The 17,871-nt window shown below is 37.7% G+C and overlaps 1 protein-coding gene and 1 long non-coding RNA gene across 2 annotated transcripts in view; one reads left to right on the forward strand and one right to left on the reverse strand.

The window, feature by feature from the left end:
* LOC134163337 (collagen alpha-1(XV) chain-like) overlaps window positions 1-17,210 on the reverse strand; it is a 118,776-nt gene extending 101,566 nt beyond the window's left edge. Inside the window, 2 exon segments of the mRNA XM_062618130.1 lie at window positions 16,645-16,727; window positions 16,851-17,210. Coding sequence (XP_062474114.1) covers window positions 16,645-16,727; window positions 16,851-16,861 — 94 coding nt within the window. The 5' untranslated portion in view covers window positions 16,862-17,210.
* LOC134163341 (uncharacterized) overlaps window positions 1-17,871 on the forward strand; it is a 110,076-nt gene that overhangs the window by 13,556 nt on the left and 78,649 nt on the right. The gene's annotated exons all lie outside the window — the stretch shown is intronic.

The raw sequence follows: 17,871 nt of genomic DNA on the forward strand, positions 1-17,871 counted from the left end.
CCTGCTGTGCAAACTGCCAGAGTGCTCAGGTAGTTGACCATGATAGCAAGGTGGTGCACCAAAAACCTACAAGCCTGTACTCTGCTGAAGTATATATGTGTATACACGCACATATGCACACTTGACTTTTTTTAATTTAACTTATCAAGTTGTGAATTTCTAATGATAAAAATTTTCTTTCTGAGACCACATGATTCAAAATGTACAAGTATGAAAAATTCATTCAAATTATGCAACCGCTCTGGAATCCCCATAAACATTGAAACAGTATGTGGTAACAGATTTTTTTCCCCTTTTTCTGAACAAGAGCTGCTCAGTCTAGTTTTAAAGCAGTTGGTGAAGTGTTTGCTAACAGCGGGACCTTATATGCTGCTTGATCTAGCTTTGGCTATGTGGCAGCTACAGATATTTCAGACTGAAGACTGGGTATTTATTGGTCATTTATTTCCATTAAGACAAGTCTGAAATAAGGACTTGTGCTTAGTCCAGCAGTGGTACAGAGTGAAAATACAAACCTAATTCTCCAGCATGCTCACTGTACCCAAATACAACAAGCAGCAAGGAGATGTGAAGCAAGCACTTCAAGTAGGAGTGGTTGTGGTTTACTCTTTTGAAGAAAAACAAACAGCAGGCAGAAGGCAGAGGAATAATATGCTGAAAAAAAAAACCAAGAAAAAAACACATGCCCTCCATACTCAACTGCAAAAATAACATACTTCCCTTTGGAAATGCAAATTTATTTTACTGATGGGTCATTAGCTGCTAACAAGACTGGAACATTTACTACCATAGTCACTAATGAAATTAACTAACAGTGCCACTTTTGAGTGAAAAAAGAGACTTCATATAGTCCAGAGAAAGTTAGTTCAACTCGGGCTGCAAACGCCCTATGAGCTCTGATTATTTTCATGCATCTATTTTGTGCTTGTTTTACATGTAATTCATGAAAACAACACAACAAAATTGTTATGCTACACAAGTAATTCTATTAGGAGATGCATTGATACATATTTTCCCATTGTAAAATAAAACACACAGCTATGCCAAACGTCTTTAGATTATAATTCTAGCATAGTTTAACAACACAATAAATTTAGATTACAAGGTTCTGGAATTGTATAAAAATATCATCACAACCTAATGTTAAGGCAGCATTTTCTAGTTTAGCTTTGTATAGACTGTCTTTACCGTCTCCTAGGAACACGGTAGAATTGGGCCTTGAGCATTAATTTGAAATCTATGTGCTCCTGGACTGCCCTGCTCTGGATCAGATGCAGGCATACAGAAAAATGTTATATGAAACAGTGAAACATCTTGCCTAACTGATATCAAACAAATATTTTTTGCATGACTGGATAGTGCATAGATGAGCCATTAATGATTGTGGAACCACTTTGTTGGTTTTGTTTGTTTTTTTTTTTATTCAGAATTACTGAAGCAGAATACATTTCTATAGTTTATTATGAAAACTTGTTTTTTTAATTTTCAAAAATCCTTGGTGTTGTTTAGCACATTTGAAGATACTATCCCAGAACTTTATTTGATGATTTCTCAGCCATGTTTTAACTGAATGCTGCCATAAATTGGATATCTCCTGGAAAACACTTACTCTACTTCAAAAGGTACTGATTATACTATCATTCTCTTTCTCGTAACACAAAAAAAGTTCTTGCATCCATCTAATGGTTATTCAATGATGCAACTGAACAGACTGGACAATTTTTAAGCCAGTTTGGTGACCTTCTGTTAATCCACACAGGTGTAAAATCCACACAGATGTAAAATCATCTACAGATGTCCCTCTGCTATGTTACAGTTTGATGCAGAGATTACTTACTGTAAACTCCATACATAAATTCTCCAGACTGACTCTTCTTTTATTCACTGGAGTGTATCAGTGAATACTTCCTAGTTTATAAATACCTTAGCCATTTCTTTCTATGATGGAAAATAAATACATCACTAAAAAGATATTTTCTGAGCATCCTGAAAGAGTGTAACATAATTTTTGTGAGGAATAAACAGCAATTGCCTCTTTCATTAGTTGCTCTGTATGACTCATGCAGTTGTTCACTTCTGTATGAATATATCTTTGTCACTTTTTTGTGGTGGATGTAGAAATATTCCAATATCTGTAATTCTGACTTTTAAAGCATGTATCAGTGTTTTCTGTGTAGTGACATAATAAAAAAAAAGTGAGATATGTGTATTTGTTTATTTTAATGTCCAAACCATATTTTGACATCTCTACACAATCTGTTCGTTCAATACCATAATTATCTTTAATTCACACAAGCCTACTTCTACATGGAATTATAAATCCTTCAGGCCAAACAGAGGATTGGGTCCTGACTGCTGAAATTATTCTACTTGGCTGACAGACTTTCAGTCTTTTCTTTGAATTTCTTTTCTGTTGAAAACTGTGAAACCTAATCAAGCTCACAGAAGATTTATACATTAGACATATTACTGTATCATTTCTATATCGATGTACTAGGACTATTTCCAGAGTTCACGCTCTTCAGTGAAATAAATATCATCCAATACAGAAAAGGAAGCAATGTGTTACAGAGCACACTTAGTTTGAACTTTTGGAAATTTAGAGCTACGGAAAGGTAAACTGAAACTACATTTAAATTCTTGTCACATTTTTCTACTTAATTTTCAAGAAGATCCCAAGCTGATAGAGGAAGCAAACTCATTGTATGCCTAAACATCACTCTTCTCCAATTTTTAATGTATGTCTTTGTAATTTTGTCATATGTATTTATGACAGTCATGCCCCTTACAACCAGTTTCTAAATTCCCTTCGAAGTCTCCATTTTAAAGGTGAAAATTAATGGGAATTTATTGCTGAGCTTCTAAAAAAAACCAAAAACTTATGACAAAATGTGTTTCAACTCTCAAAATGAAGCCCAGAAAAGTGTCATCTGCTAAATGAATCATCTAAATGATAACTGCCTCAGCATCATATCTAAAACACTATTGCAAAATAAAAGGCTTTTTTCCAAAGCACATACTGCTTGACTGATTTCTTTATACAGGCTGCTCTAATGGCCACCTCTCTTTTTCTACAGTTTCCTACATTTCATAGGAATTTCTTTCATTCCATACATTGCTCAATGGAGTTACTGTTTAAATTACTGCAGTCTGGATTCACAGTTTGTGAAAGATGTTTTTCTAGGTGCAGATCTTTAAAAATTCAGCCACTGTTACATTTTAGCAATTTTTTGTGCAGCTCCACTTCATTTGTCCCCAGCATGCTAAGTGTTATGAGAGGCCATGAGAAGTGAAACTATTTATTCTAGAATCACATTTAATAACTCTCATATTTTCAAGCACAGATTTTGCAAAACATATTTAGCACCAAGAGCAGTCAGAAATCTATGCTTATTTAATATACTTTCCAGACATGCATTTAATAGCAGATTGGTTTTTAATGACAGCAAAATAAGTATGTAATGTAGGAATATCTAATTCAAGTATAATTTTAAAAGTAGCCCCTTAAAATAGTTACTTCAGTTATGTATCTAAAACAGAGGTTTATTTTTCTTTCCTTTCTCTTCAATGCTCATATCAGAACTGCTGAAGATAATAAAACTAGATAGACCTCTTGTTACTTCCTTGGCCATACTGTAGAAATCCTTCTACCTACAGACTCTAGTGACTGGTATCTAGCATTATATGAAAGCAGAACTGAGTAATAGTGAACAGAAGAGAATAACATTGCCAGTGCTGCTTGCAAGATCATTTTCCCCAAAAGCATTTTTTTGCTTGCAATTACAAGGCTATAGGCAATGCCATGTATATCAATCACTTAGAAGTTATTAAAGGTTTATCTCCAAGAAGGTACAAAACATCTAGGAAGTTCAAGGCAAAGCCAGAGCTGATCTGATCTAGTAATGGTCACAACCTGTTTGAGTGGGAAGTTGGAAGAGGTGATCTTCAGTGTTCTTTTTCTTCCACCCTGCATTGCCATGATTTTGCTTTACAGGTGGAAAATCATCTTCTGTAGCTGTCATTGCTCACTGGTATGTTACTGTGAATACTATTGTCATTTTAATGGTGCTGAGGAAGTAACAAGTCTCCTCTAAGAAACTCAAGGCCACATTGCACAAATTTTTAGGCATGTGCTTGAAGTCAAGAACCTGTGCCACTGCTTTCTTAAGGAAGAAACATGCCTTTAGAAGAATTTTGGCTTAGTAGAGGAGTTAAATAATAGTAGACAACATTCCTTTCGAGAAGACACATTAGAAAAAGGTCTACTGAAATGTACATGAGAATGGGAGGGAGGTTTAAGCAGCAAATGCTAGGCAAACAGTGTGTGTAGGAAGTGCAATAAAACAGAAACATGGAAGATTTCTCAGGTTCCTGGACTTCTATGAAAATCCCTGCCATTGATGGCTTGGCTTCGCGAGCGAAGATTTGGGAGGGGCTTTAACCACGCTTACTACAAGCACGATGACCAAATCCGGTTGGAAAAAGGGCTGCTTAGGCAATCAGGAAGCGTCCAACCAAGACTGTCATCTCCTGAGCTAACTCGAGCTACCCATGTGCTGGTCCGCCCACGTGCAGCATTGGATCTGCAGCTTCCCATGCACCTTGTCACCTACCGTTTAGACCCTCTCCCATCCATACAGACAAGCGAGAGTGAGCCCTTCCGGCCTGCGCAGTGGATTTTTTAGGTGAAGCACAGCTTGAGCAGAACTGGCCCCACTCTTTAAACCTGAGGTTTAACTGCCACGGCCTAGTTAGATAGGATGGTGACCGCAAAGTCGTCAGGTCGTGGGTTTTGTAAGAGTGTCCTTCTCTTTGATGGAAGACCACGCAAGGCTAGATGAGCTCCATCAGCCCAGGTTTGAAGATAGGAGTTTTAAATAGCAATAATACAAACACCTAACCATTCATTGTTTACTCAGCCTCGTGGTCAGCAGGACCACGAGGAAAGATGAGAATTCAAAGGGTTACTGTAACGTAATTCTGTGTTTTGTTCCAAAATTGGTTTTCCAAAAGCATTTTACAAAAATTCAAAACAAAACAAAATGAGAAAGGGAGTGAAAAGAGAAGGGGAGAATGAAGAGAAAAGGGAGAAGGGAGAAGGAAGAACAGAGGGGAGGGAAAAGAAAAGGGGAAAGGTAAAAGAGAAAGAGGAAAATGCAAAAGGTAAAAGGGAAATGGAAAAGGGTACACACTTTGACCAATCTTTAGATAAATATGTACAGAGGAAAAGGGGCATTTGATTCCATACAAATATTTGATCTAGCGCTACAGCCAGTTAAATTAGTGTTAGCAGGCTAGCTTTCTAACTTGCTCTAACAAGCTTCAAAAACAGCAGCCATGCATGATCCAGGTCTTATAGTAACCTGTACTCACTCTCCTGGTCTTTAACTGTCCTTGTCTGTGGTCATAGGAAACTCAGTGAGAACCAGGTCACAAAGGAATTGAATATGTAAAGTCCCACTTTTAGTTCCATATTTAAAATCACAGAGTAAATTAGTTTAGAAGGGCCCTCTAAATGTCATCTAGCCCAATCTGCTGCTCAATACAGGGCTAACCTGAGGAACTAAGTAGCTTAGAGCCCTGTTTAGTCAAGCTTCAGATACCTGCAAGGATGGAGATCCCACAACCTCTCTTGGCAACCTTTTCCAGAACTTGGTGAAGAAATTTTTTCCACTTGTTCAATCAAAATTTCCTTCAGCTTTTGACTGTTATTTGTCCTTTTGCTTGGTTTTGTCCTCTGAGAAGAGGACTTTACTAGTAAAGTTTTGTTCTGCCTACTAACTTCTGAACACTCTTTATGGGAATCCTGCAATGTGTATGGAAACAATATATATTGAAATAGGATACTCAGGATACAAATAACTTCAGTATCCATAGAGTTGTTACGTATTAATTTAACATTTATAATGCATATCCTTAGTGGTGTCTGCATTAACTCATAGTAAGAGTAGCAGTCTTCTTTCCCCACTGGTTGTCTTTTTCTTTTTATTTTTTTCTTTTCTTTTTTTTTTTTCTTTTTGGTTTGGTTTTTTGTTTTTCCACAAATAAAAAGCAACTTTGATCAATGTAGAAAAAATTAGTTTTTGAAGGATAATATTTCAAGAGAGGTGATGAAAACCTCCTTGTTGGACAATTCAAAGCTGGTGTGGATAGAACAGTTACAGAGTGGCCATAATTTTGTTCTGTCTTTTGAGATCTGATAAGAGCAAATGTAAAAAGGACATCAATGACTTCACCAGGTCACCAGTGATTTGTGTATTTTTCCACTGAGAATGCATCCTGTAAATTTCAAGCATGTTCAGTTTTACACTGAACATCACTCTCACCATACCCCCACTCGTATCTATGGACCATGAAACTGCCATGCAGTACTTATTTGTCAAATTTGCATCTCATGACAGATAAATGTTTCACTATAAGTGCATCAGAGAAAAAAAACCCACAGCAAGAAATGTAGAATCAAGGCCTTGATTATAAGTCCACCTTAGCAGTATTTTGAGTTTAGTCAAGTATTGTTTGTTAAAAACAAATGCAGTTACACACAAATATGTCATATGTTGTAGAACTCTAATTAAATATTCAAAACTCTTTTAGATAAGTGTTTTTACATGACTAGCACTTCATCATAACAACTGATAATTTATTTTGATCAAAGCCATATTTTTTCAGCTGAGAAAACTTGCATGTGTCATATACCATTCATGTAATTGCATGGGAAAGAAAACTAAAGAAAGAAAAAAATCAAACCATGCATGTTAAACCACATTCACAGCTACTCTGAGAAGGATGAAATATTTGCTTGGTTTTACAGTGAACAGCAAGAAAGGATTAGATTCATACACAGACACACTCACATGCACCGCAAAACGGCAGTACCACTGTGGAGCATTCATTGGAGATGAGTGGTTCCTTCTATGAAGTCAAGAGCTATGTTGGTTTGGCAATGTGTTGAAACAGATGAAACTGGAACAGCTTGTGAAAAGCTGAAGACTAAGAAAAGCTAGCACTTTGGTCCTCTGAGAGTAAAAAAGCATCATATTCACAGAAGTGATGCGGTGTAATTAGTTAGTATGTAGTTAAACAAAGTTGGATGGCAGAAATAAAGGTCTATACTGTGGAGAGACACTGCACGCCCTCACTGTGATGCAGCCAATGGCCTGGCAAGGAGTATTTTTGAGCCTGATCAATGGATACTTTGATGTCAGGAATCCCAAATATGAGAGAATTCCTAGAAAAGCCTCAGATTTTGCACGATTTCCCCTCATTTTTTTTAAACGCCATGTACATATCATGCCTAATAATCAAATAAGCTAGCAATACATTTTTTTGGTTGTCCACAACAGCCCTAGGCCTCTTGAAGATATACCTTTGAATGAAACATAATGGTACTGAGCCAGAAGTAACTTTTATTTAGATAAATAACTTGATAATCCACCAGATAATGAAGACATTAAAACCAGAATGCCTTAGACCACTTAGCCATTCTAACCATTCTTCAAGCATTGATACAACATTCTTCTGTTGATGTTAGGAAGTGTAACTCTGAGTGGGGAGGCAGTTGCATGGGTAAATAACTGGTTGGATGACTGCATTTAGGGTAGTGATTAATGGGTCATTCTCTACCTTGAGGTAAGAAGTGGACCACAGGTGTATACTCTGAGATACATCCTGTTTAACATCTTCATCAGTGACTTGTGGAGGCAATACAATGGACTCATGAAATTTGCAGGTGACATCAAAGAGGATAAAAACAGGTGGGCTGGGAGGAGCAATTAATGTGCTTGAGGACAAGTCTGCCATCTAGAGGGACCTAAAAAGGCTGAAAGAATGGGACAACAGGAATCTGTAAAATTCAACAAGGGCAAATGTAAAAACCTGCACCAGCCAAGGAAGAATTCTTTGCAAGAATACAGTCTGATCAACAGCCCCAGAGAAAAGGACATGGGAGGCGTGGTAAGCAGCACACTCAACACTGAGCCAGCAGCATGCTCAATCAGCAAAAGCTGCCAACAGCATTGTTGGCTATAAAGACAGGAACAGGAGGGAAAAGATTTTTCCTCTTTACTTGGCACTCATTAGATCACATACAGAATACTTAATCTGGTTTTGGGACCACAGGAAAAGAAAGATGTTGATAAACTGGAGCAAATTCAGCTGATTACTGCTCTAAGGCAGACACGCCAATCCTTGAGTTATTTCAGTTGTCCTTTACTGCACATGTTCTGTATGTCCATGTCTCTCCTAAACAGGGAAGCCCAAAGCTGGACCGTCCAAAAGTGACCTCACCACTGAGAAGAAGGGAAGGATCACTTTCCTCATCCTGCACCCTATACTTTTCCAAAACACAGCCTGGGGTGCTGTTGGCCTTCTTTGCCACTGGGTACATTGCTGGCTCATGATAAGCTTGTCCACAGTCCTACCCCAGCTTGTAGTAGGTTAATCCCCAGCAGGTGCAGAATTTGGCATTTTTCTTTGCTGAACGTCAGGAGATTTCTATTATACATTTTTCCAGCCTGTCAAGATAATCAAGAGTTGTATCTCAATGACATCAACCATCTTGATGAGCTCTCATGGATGTGTCCCATCAGGTCCTGTGGACTTTATACGTCCAACTGGTTTCAATGTTCCCTCACTCGTTTCTTCTCCTTGGAGAGTAAATCTTCATTGCTCCAGACTTTCCCAGTGGGCTCATGGCCTCAGTTTCCTGAAAGGAAACCCTACCAGCAAAAAGTGAGTCAAAGAAGGCACTGAGTACCTTGTCTGTTTCCATGTCCCTGTCACCAGGTTCCTTGCCCCATTCAGCAGCAGGTTCTCATGTTCTCTAGTCTTCTTTATTCTGCTGGTACACCTGTAGAAGCCCTTCTTGTTGGTCTTCATGTCTCTTGTTAGATTAAATTCCATATGGACTCTAGCTTTCCTGACCTGTTTCTGTAGTTTCAGACTGTGTCTTTATATTTCTGGTGTGCCATCTGAGCCTGTTTCCATCTCTTCTGTGATTCCTTTTACTGTTTGAGTTTAGTCATATGAAGTATTACCAAAGATGAATCAGAGCTTGGATGCCATGCAATTTATGTTCTTAAACTGTTCTGCAGTAAACCCCAGTTATGGGCTACTCAGAATATCCATGCAACATAGCTACTGCTTATAGGAAACTTTGAAGCATGTCTTGGAGCAATATTCTTTTCTCTCAGAAGTCAACAACTTACTCTTTAGCATGCTGCACAAAACTGAAATTATTTCTATGATGTGGGTTCTGTTCTCTCTGGGTTAGGTAATGTGCATCACTTGCAAGAAGGGAAGTAGATATAAAATGCAATAAGCAATGACCATGCAATATAAATGCCCACCAAAAACCTATAGGGAAAGTCAAAAGCTATATTCGCTTTCCTAAAAAGCAGTCAGACATCCTGATTTATGTATGGAACTGTGATTTCACAGTTCAGAGAAATATATGCCATGAATAAGACTGAAAGTTTCCACTACCTGAGCAGTTACAAGTTACTATGGTAGGAACATGCCACAGCAAAACATGGATTCAGTGGCAGCAGAGGAGGTAGACCCAGAGTCATAAGACCCAGGAGATCCCCAAGCATAGAATAAATCCAGAGAAGGGCCATGAAGATGATCAGAGGGCTGGAGCACCTCGCCTGTGAAGACAGGCTAAGAGATTTGAGCTTCTTCCGCTGGGAGAAGAGAAGGGAGACCTTAAAGCAGCCATCCAGTAACTAAAGGAGGCCTTAAAAGAAAGCTGGAGAGAGACTTTTGATAAGGACATGTAGTGACAGGTCAAGGGGAAATGGGTTTAAACTGACAGATGGTAAGTTTAGATTAGCTATTAGGAAAAGACACTTCACAATGAGGGTGTTGAAGCCCTGGCACAGATTGCCCAGAGAAGCTGTGGCTGCTCCATACCTAGCAGTGTTCAAGGCCAGGGTGGACAGGGCTTTGAGCAACCAGGTCTCGTGGAAGGTGTCCCTGCCTATGGCAGGGGGGTCATAACCAGCTGATCTTTAAAATCCCTTCCAATCCTAACCATTCTATGATTCTATGAAATGGCCAAATATCATTCTTGTTAATGTTCTACCTTCTGTACTGAAGATGAAGTAAAAGACCATGCAGTTCAAATTCAAATCTCATCACTGAATTGCTATTACCAGTTTCAGGCCTCAGTCAATTGGAGGTTTGAAATGAAATATACTTGAGTGCCTCCAGAAAACCCTGGTTCTTCTCTGAACCCCTTAGAAAGACATGGTTCAAACCCTAGCTCTTCTCAGATTGGGCTCTAAGACAGATATTTGTTTAAAATACTGCAATTCTTCGGCAGCCCTGTCTGTTGCTTTTTCCAAGGCTTTCTTACCAGAATGTATCCTGAATAACACATCTGTTTGTTGTTGCACACTGCTTGTATGCAAATATATTAAAATTAGGTTTGGCCTGTTTTACTCATTTTCTGGGAGAATTCTATCCACACTATACTATATGCAGTATCTGTGACTTTCAATGTTTGGGAACAGAGAGATGGGAAGATTATACGGATATAATTCACCACAGTCCAAATTGCTGACTAATTTTGTTCTTTTTCATACGTGCTGTAATCATGTGCATTGGCCAAATGGGAAAAGAGTACTTGGTGACCTAGAAATTGTGGTGGTAAATAGACATACTCTCTTAAATAGATAATGTTAATGACATCTGAAATAAAGTCATCAGATTCCATCAAATTGCACTAGCCAAGGCACACTGCGTAAATTGGCAAAGCTATGGCATGAATTTGGTTAAATGTGAGATACTACTAGTAGAAATCCAAATCAAACCACAGTTCATGCACTAAACTTAAGGGGAAGAAATCACAGGCAAAGGTACAGGCAGCTTCCAAAACAAGTGTTTCATTTGGAAAATAACATGTTAGAATAAGAAATGAGTTCTTTGGAACCTTTTGAATACCCCAAATATATACTGCAACGAAATCTTCCTTTCCACTGCAGTTATTGAAATGGCAGCCTGCAGTTGAAGTCTGTATTTTTGTCGGTGTCCACCTGCTTGAGCTAAACAAGCCAAGGCTATTCTTATGCACACAGTGTAAATCACTGTATTCTTCTAACTATTCCTAGCCACTTACAGCAGTACTTCTCATTCTCTCCAGTCATCCTTTCACTTCTGTAGGAAGGAGTGGTAGTTCAGTACCTAACACTAGATCACCAGGGTCAGCCATTGTCTTTATCATATAAGAAACAAATCACAGTTGAAACATTTTTATTAAATCGATAGGTTAGCAGGTACTACCAGAAGTACCTGGAATACTTGGAAATGGCAGTTTATACACAGCAGCTGCTGCACAGGACACAAACTGAGTAACAAAACTATATATAGGCTGTGGGAAATATGTAAGAGGGCATGGTAGTGCCCAAACAGACGTATATGCATTTAAATACTCAGGAGATGACTAGGACTTCTTTCAAGAAATTCCTTGTGTTGCGTTGCCTACAGCTAAGCCAGAACAACATAGAAAGGAGATATGTCAATATAGCCTTTCTTAGCAGAGCAGGTCCTTCAAACACCAATTAGTGGCAAATGCAAGCACAGTTGAGATTTTGAGTTCTATTCAGATCATGGGAACAACTGCTTGCTGCAGGCTTCGAGTGTGACCAGGATGCCTTCAAAGAAGTCACCCATTATAACACTGTATCTAACCCAGCTGGTTTCCCCTTGAGGCCTCAGAAAATGCCAAAAAAAAATAATCTGTTGCCTGAAGCTAAGCCTGTAGCTTAGCAAGCATGTAGTTTACTGTCCAAGAGAATTAGCATGTAGAGGGTGTTACACAGGAAACTAATCCATTTAGAAAAGTGACAAAATGGAACAAATTTACTAAAGCAGGTTTGTTCCACTGGTGCTATCAATCTCTTCAGCTACTCACACAGATGACCCGAACTGAACCCAACTGATTTTCTATAGTAAATTAAGTATATTTTCCATGGAAAGACATTTTATCAACTATGAAATTAGGCTCAGCTGCACATTAAAAACATGCACAACAGCTGGTAACAGCCTGAGAATGCCTCTGAAAGATACACAGTGGCTCGTTCAATTTAGAGTCAAGTGCAATTTGATGGTGTCCAAATGCTCAGTAAGATACAAGAGAAAATAGTGCCATCTAAATTATCTTTACAAACTAGTACATTGCATACACGCCAGCATAACCATAATTGCGTTCTACCTTAGGAAAGAATAGTGTGAGCTGTCCCCATCACCACTTCAATCAGTTTAATTGTATCCATTTAAGTTTTAAAGCACATACATTATTACTTGATAGAAACAAGTTTTTAAATGCATATAGATATTTATTTACACTCATTATGTTGGTTCATTCTGAACAGAAGTGCAGGATAGATGTTTGTATGAATTACAGCAGTTGACCAACAGCCAATAAAAGTCAATAATTCAGAACTCCTCTATTAAACTTAACAGGTCATGAGTATAAAGTTTATGTCAAAAGCCTAATGACAGCCATTCTGCCTACAGAGAGCCAAGGAAAGAGACAAATATTTACTTTATGTAAACTATTGCTGAGCATGTTACTTAGGGCAAGAAAGTGCTGTTCAGCTTGGCTAGTAATAAACCCCAGATGTCAATGAGAAATTTTTGAAGCTTATTTTAGAGCACATAACCATAATACCAACTGCAGAACCACATACACTTAAACCTTCTTTTTATATATATATATATATTTTTAAGGCATGCACTGATTTGAATGCCAAGAACTGAGTAACACTGGTAACTGCCTAGATAGCCCGGAAATATAAGTATGACTTCTGCAAAAGGCTAGATCAAGTCATAGGGAGGACTGTGTTATTCAAATTTCAGCAAGGTTAGCTTGCAGGTTTTATAACTTTAGTTCTATCCACAACCTGGGTCCCAGCATGCTCAGGATTGTGTTCTGACCACTTATTCAGTAACTTAATTTGTGGTGGAAGATACAAAGCAACATGGGTAAAGCAGCCAATGTAAATCAAAGTAAATCAAGACACATTATCAGGTGTAATTAAAGGCCAAGTACATGCACCAAAGGCAATGCCAATTAGAATAAGATAGACTACACTTTTATGTACAGATAGATACATGCTCAATTGTCAATTTGAACAAAGGTGAAATGACTAAGTAATTTATGAACACACAACATATCCTTAACCCTCCCATACAAACCTAAGTAGAACAGGGTACTATACTTACACAATTTTCATGAACACAGGAGAAAAACTACAAAAGCAGGCCAGTTCAAATGACACTGTATTTGGGTGAAGAGGAAAAAGGTATATTATTCCTTGCCTTTTTGCTAGCTCCAGCAAAAGAGACTAAAATGTCCCAACAGAGTTAATAAAAAATCAGAATTCTAATTCATAGGAACTGTTGAGATTTCAGAATTCCTGTATAGTTTCACTCTAAAGCAAGATCTAAGTATTTCTTAAGAGATTTGGTGAAATAATGACCAAATCCCAGCAATTTGTAGAATATGCAACAGAATTTTAAAATTCTGAATTAAATATTTCTTCCTTCTTTTTTAATATTTTGTCACAACACATAGTTTGATCTACAGATTACATACAGATATAAAACTTCACTTTAACAATCTAAACAGATGTAATTTTGATTGAGAAGGGGTGTCAGCTGGTACTATGAATTAGTAACTCACGATTTTAAATATAAGCTTTTTAAATACATTGTTTTACTGTCTGTCTTATTTTACAATGAAAGCAGTAGTCAGATATTCTAGGACTTGGGAATGAAAGCAACACTTCTGCTGAAATAAAAGACCCAACACCATACAAGTTCACTAAAAAGTTAAACTAAACCCCAGAAGCTCTGAAACAATTTCAAAGACTGCCATCTGAATCTGACATAAGAGTAGACTGCCCCTACTCTTCCTCACCGTCCTTTCAGTTTGTTTCCTCTTTTTCTGTAGGAACTGTCCATAGTTATACAACTTCCTTAAGAACAACAACCTGGTCAAAACACTTCCTGATAGGAAAATGATCAAAATTTTCATAGTCATCTTTATAATGTCTCTCACAAAGACATGGCATAGCTCAAGGACTGTGATGGAGTGCTGCTGGGACTTTTGCTTCTACCTGCTCCCTCTGCAATTTGGTACTCCCCTTTGGTGCTTGGGGAAAACAAGACAAGGCTGTAGCTACCTAATTGCATAGCACTAAGCAAATTCACTAGACATCATTGAAGAGGCTGCCCAACTGGTAAAAGCAAAGATGACAGAATTTTCTTCTCTAGACTCTCTGTGGGTTACTGCTTTGGCTGCAGGTTTATAAAGAAGTTACTCCTTCCCCATTGTTCGGTGAATGCATGAGCAATTTTCTTGACATGAATATCTCAAGGTGATGTTTTCTGTTTTGAATATAGCCTGTACAATGATACAGCAGAAGGCACCTGTACCTCTAAAACCTGCACTGTTCCTCTAAACCCAGACTTATTCATTCCCATTTCTTCTTATATAAAAAGGAATTTAGAGATAGAAATATGTGATATGGAGAGACAGAGGAGAGGTCAGCCATTAGAAAAGCAGTACAGCAATATCCAATGGGCTGGAAAATCCTGGAAAGCAGTACTCTTAAAGGAGGCAGTGAGTAAATGAACACTGGATAAAGCATAAGTTTAGCATCAAAAGGCCTGAATACCAGAGGGTCAATTAATCTTCTGTGTCTCCAAATATTTTCATCTTAAATACACAATTTATTTCTGTGCACTCTATTACTAAAAGGAACTGTGGGAAAGGAAGAAGTTATTTCTGCAATAGTTAGACTAAAAGATCTGAAATATATATCTCTTCAGTAGTTACAGGGAGAATTTATACCGTTCATCTATTTCTAGCATTCAGCACCTGATTTCGGGAGATGAAAGCATTTAAAACAAGCATCAGGAAAATATTGCTTGTAAAATAGTCCAATGTTGTGGAATAGAAAACATGAGAACCCTATAAAGTCAGGCACTTAAAAATCACATGTTTAAGAAAAAAAGAAAAAAAAAGAGTAAACATTTGGGAAGAAGAACTTTTATATTAACAGACAAATGAGTAGGGAATGAGTAGGACAATCATGCACGAACACATTGCCAGAACAGTCTCCAAGTTTCCAGTGTTCTAAGGAAACTTACATAACCCCACTTGGTCTTCATCCATGGTAAATTTAGGAGTCCCTCCAGCAGTATTGCACAGAAATAAATTGTCCTGTAGCAGTAGGGTTAACTTTTTTACTTCTGACTTCTGTTCTGACATTCACAGGGTTGGATATTTACAGGACCAAAGCTTCGAGTAATAGAAACTGGCATAAATCTACCAAAAGACAAACTGTATGTCAAGTAAATATTTGTTCTTTCTATCACTGTGCTTGAAGTTTTAATGAGCTTCTGCTTATTAACTTTTATGTGCCGAAATTTGATTCTTTCCTGTCCAGATCTCACTCACTGCACTCTCATTCATCAGCTTAAGAAAAACAGTTTTACCTAATGCAACAGATTTATCTCCAGTATATATATAATATATTGTATTTCTGGCACTATTCAGACATACAATAACATTTTCCTCTTTATAATATCTGTTTCCAGTTTGGTGCCTTAATTAATAATCTGTAGTACAGCATTATATTTCTCATCTGCACTTGCAGCACTTGTTAGTGGTAACTAATCTGTTAGTGATAACTAATCTTTTTCTCCTACTGCAATGAACCTAGAGCTTTGACTCGTAGATGAACCTTCTATTCTATGGCAGTATCAGTTAAAAAAGGAAAATACAGTCTGAGTAACATTAAAGTCTTCATGTGCAATATTGTTTCCCTTCAATAGTTTCTAATGGTCCTACTACATACTTATCTAAGAGTCATTTGCCTAACAAATTCAGACCATTTTTTGTAAGATAGTAAAAAACCCTCTTTTTGATGTAGGTATCATTGCTCATAATGGAAAAGTGATAAATGAAGTTTTCTGACTTCTCTCAAAATTACATGTAAACTTTTAAATCAGTGTTCTCTCTCTTAAGTTAAATTTAAGGCTATGTGTTCCAGAGATGCTGAGGGATTTGGCTTTGTTACAAGAACACATGATCTGCGATTACAGAAAGACTTTCCACTGAAAATCCAGAAAGGCTAGGCTGGTTAAACTAACCATTTAACTCAAGAAATCTGAAAATCATTATTTGCTCAGACACCAGCAGAATCCTCTATACACTGGAGAAAGCATCACATCTTTGTCTTTGCATTCACACTGTGCCTGATACATTCCTGATATCTCCAAAGTGACATATACATCTATCATAATTGCTCTCTGCTACCTTTCTCTGAGGTGATACACCCAAAACCATTCAGTAATCTCAATTTTTTTTTTAAATACATTCTGTTGATTATTATGAAATTGAGATAGCAGATATGATAGGCTGCCTTAACAGCTGGAGAAATGTCTTTTTTAACCTTTTCCAGAATGAATGGCAGTTTAAGCTCTTGGAGCTGCTTCCCTATATGAAACGAAGAACAGTAAGCAGCAGAGAAAAGTAAGATCTGAAATGAAGAGTTTCTTTCCATATTAGGAAAGATTATCTTAAATTAACCCTTACTCTCAAGTTATATACATGATTTGGAGAAGTCTTACCTTCTATGATCTGAGCTGCTGAACCAGCATGGATTGACAGGCCAGAGAGCAATAGCAGCAAGTCCCAGGTCCACCAGGTGTGCCTGGATCAGGTGTGCCAAAAAATAAAGGGGGGGTAAGGCATGGAAAATAATGAGACCAAAATGCAGTACAGAAGCACAAGGGTAAAAAAAGAAAAAGTAAAATTTAGAAGTGAGAGTTCTTACCATGGGAGCATTTTCTGAAAGTCAGTTGAAAGACCTCCAGTGAGGAAAAAGTTCAGTGCACATGAGTTTTATGCTTACAAAAATAAGAAGTTAATAAAAACTTGAGCCTGCTGTTTCTCCTCCAACGTTCAGACACAAGTGGAACAAAGGCAGCTCTCAGGCTCTCTGTGTGACTCACTGCAATTCAGTGCTCCAGCTCTGAAATCTGACTCCGTGTAGACTTTCCTGTCAGACCATTGCTGAAAACTTCCTACTTTATTCATTGATGGACAACCCTTACTGCTGTACACCACCCCAACCTTGTCATTATCCAGTCTTGTCTTTAACTACCGTGCACTCTAACAGTAGCATAGCTTCTCCAGCTTCCCCTTTCCCTCCGCCCACTCATCACTTTCAATCCAATAAAACATGACCTCCAACATCCTTCCATCCAGCATTATATAGCCAATGATATGCATTCTTGCATTCTTATACAGAATAGGACATTCCTCTGACTGTTTTAACCAAACTTCAACAGAAGAAAGTTTTAAGGTACAAGCAGGACAGAGCAGTCACAGTTAAATTGCAACATACACCTGGAAGCGTTACTGTCCCATAGATTTTCTGTCACCTACAGAGACATTTTGAGCCACACCCTTTTTTCCTGACAATTTTTCTCTAATACTCTTATTTATAAAGAATTATATACCCTGTATGTAGGTTAAGACTGTTTATCTACCTCAGCAGCTGTACATAAAGGAGTCTGCTATAGACACCCTGTAGCTAAGAGTTTCTAATAGTTTCCATTCTAAATGTTATTTCACCCCTCCCTCCTAACTTCATGAAAAGCCTTTTTTTCCACATGTCCTTCAAAGCCAATTCTTGCTCAAGGAAGAATTTTTGGAAAAATAAGTTTGAGATCAATAAGACAATTTTTAAGTCACGCAATTTCTAACAAAGACTGCAATTGTCACTTTTTGACTGGGACAGAAGGGAGCCTGGAAAGCTTTTCATATGGAAAGATACCAGTTTTCTCTTGGTA

This window comes from Pezoporus occidentalis, unplaced genomic scaffold (assembly GCF_034315485.1).
Source record: "Pezoporus occidentalis ecotype Australia unplaced genomic scaffold, CSIRO_AGI_Poc_V1 ctg2, whole genome shotgun sequence".
Lineage (NCBI taxonomy): Eukaryota > Metazoa > Chordata > Aves > Psittaciformes > Psittacidae > Pezoporus > Pezoporus occidentalis.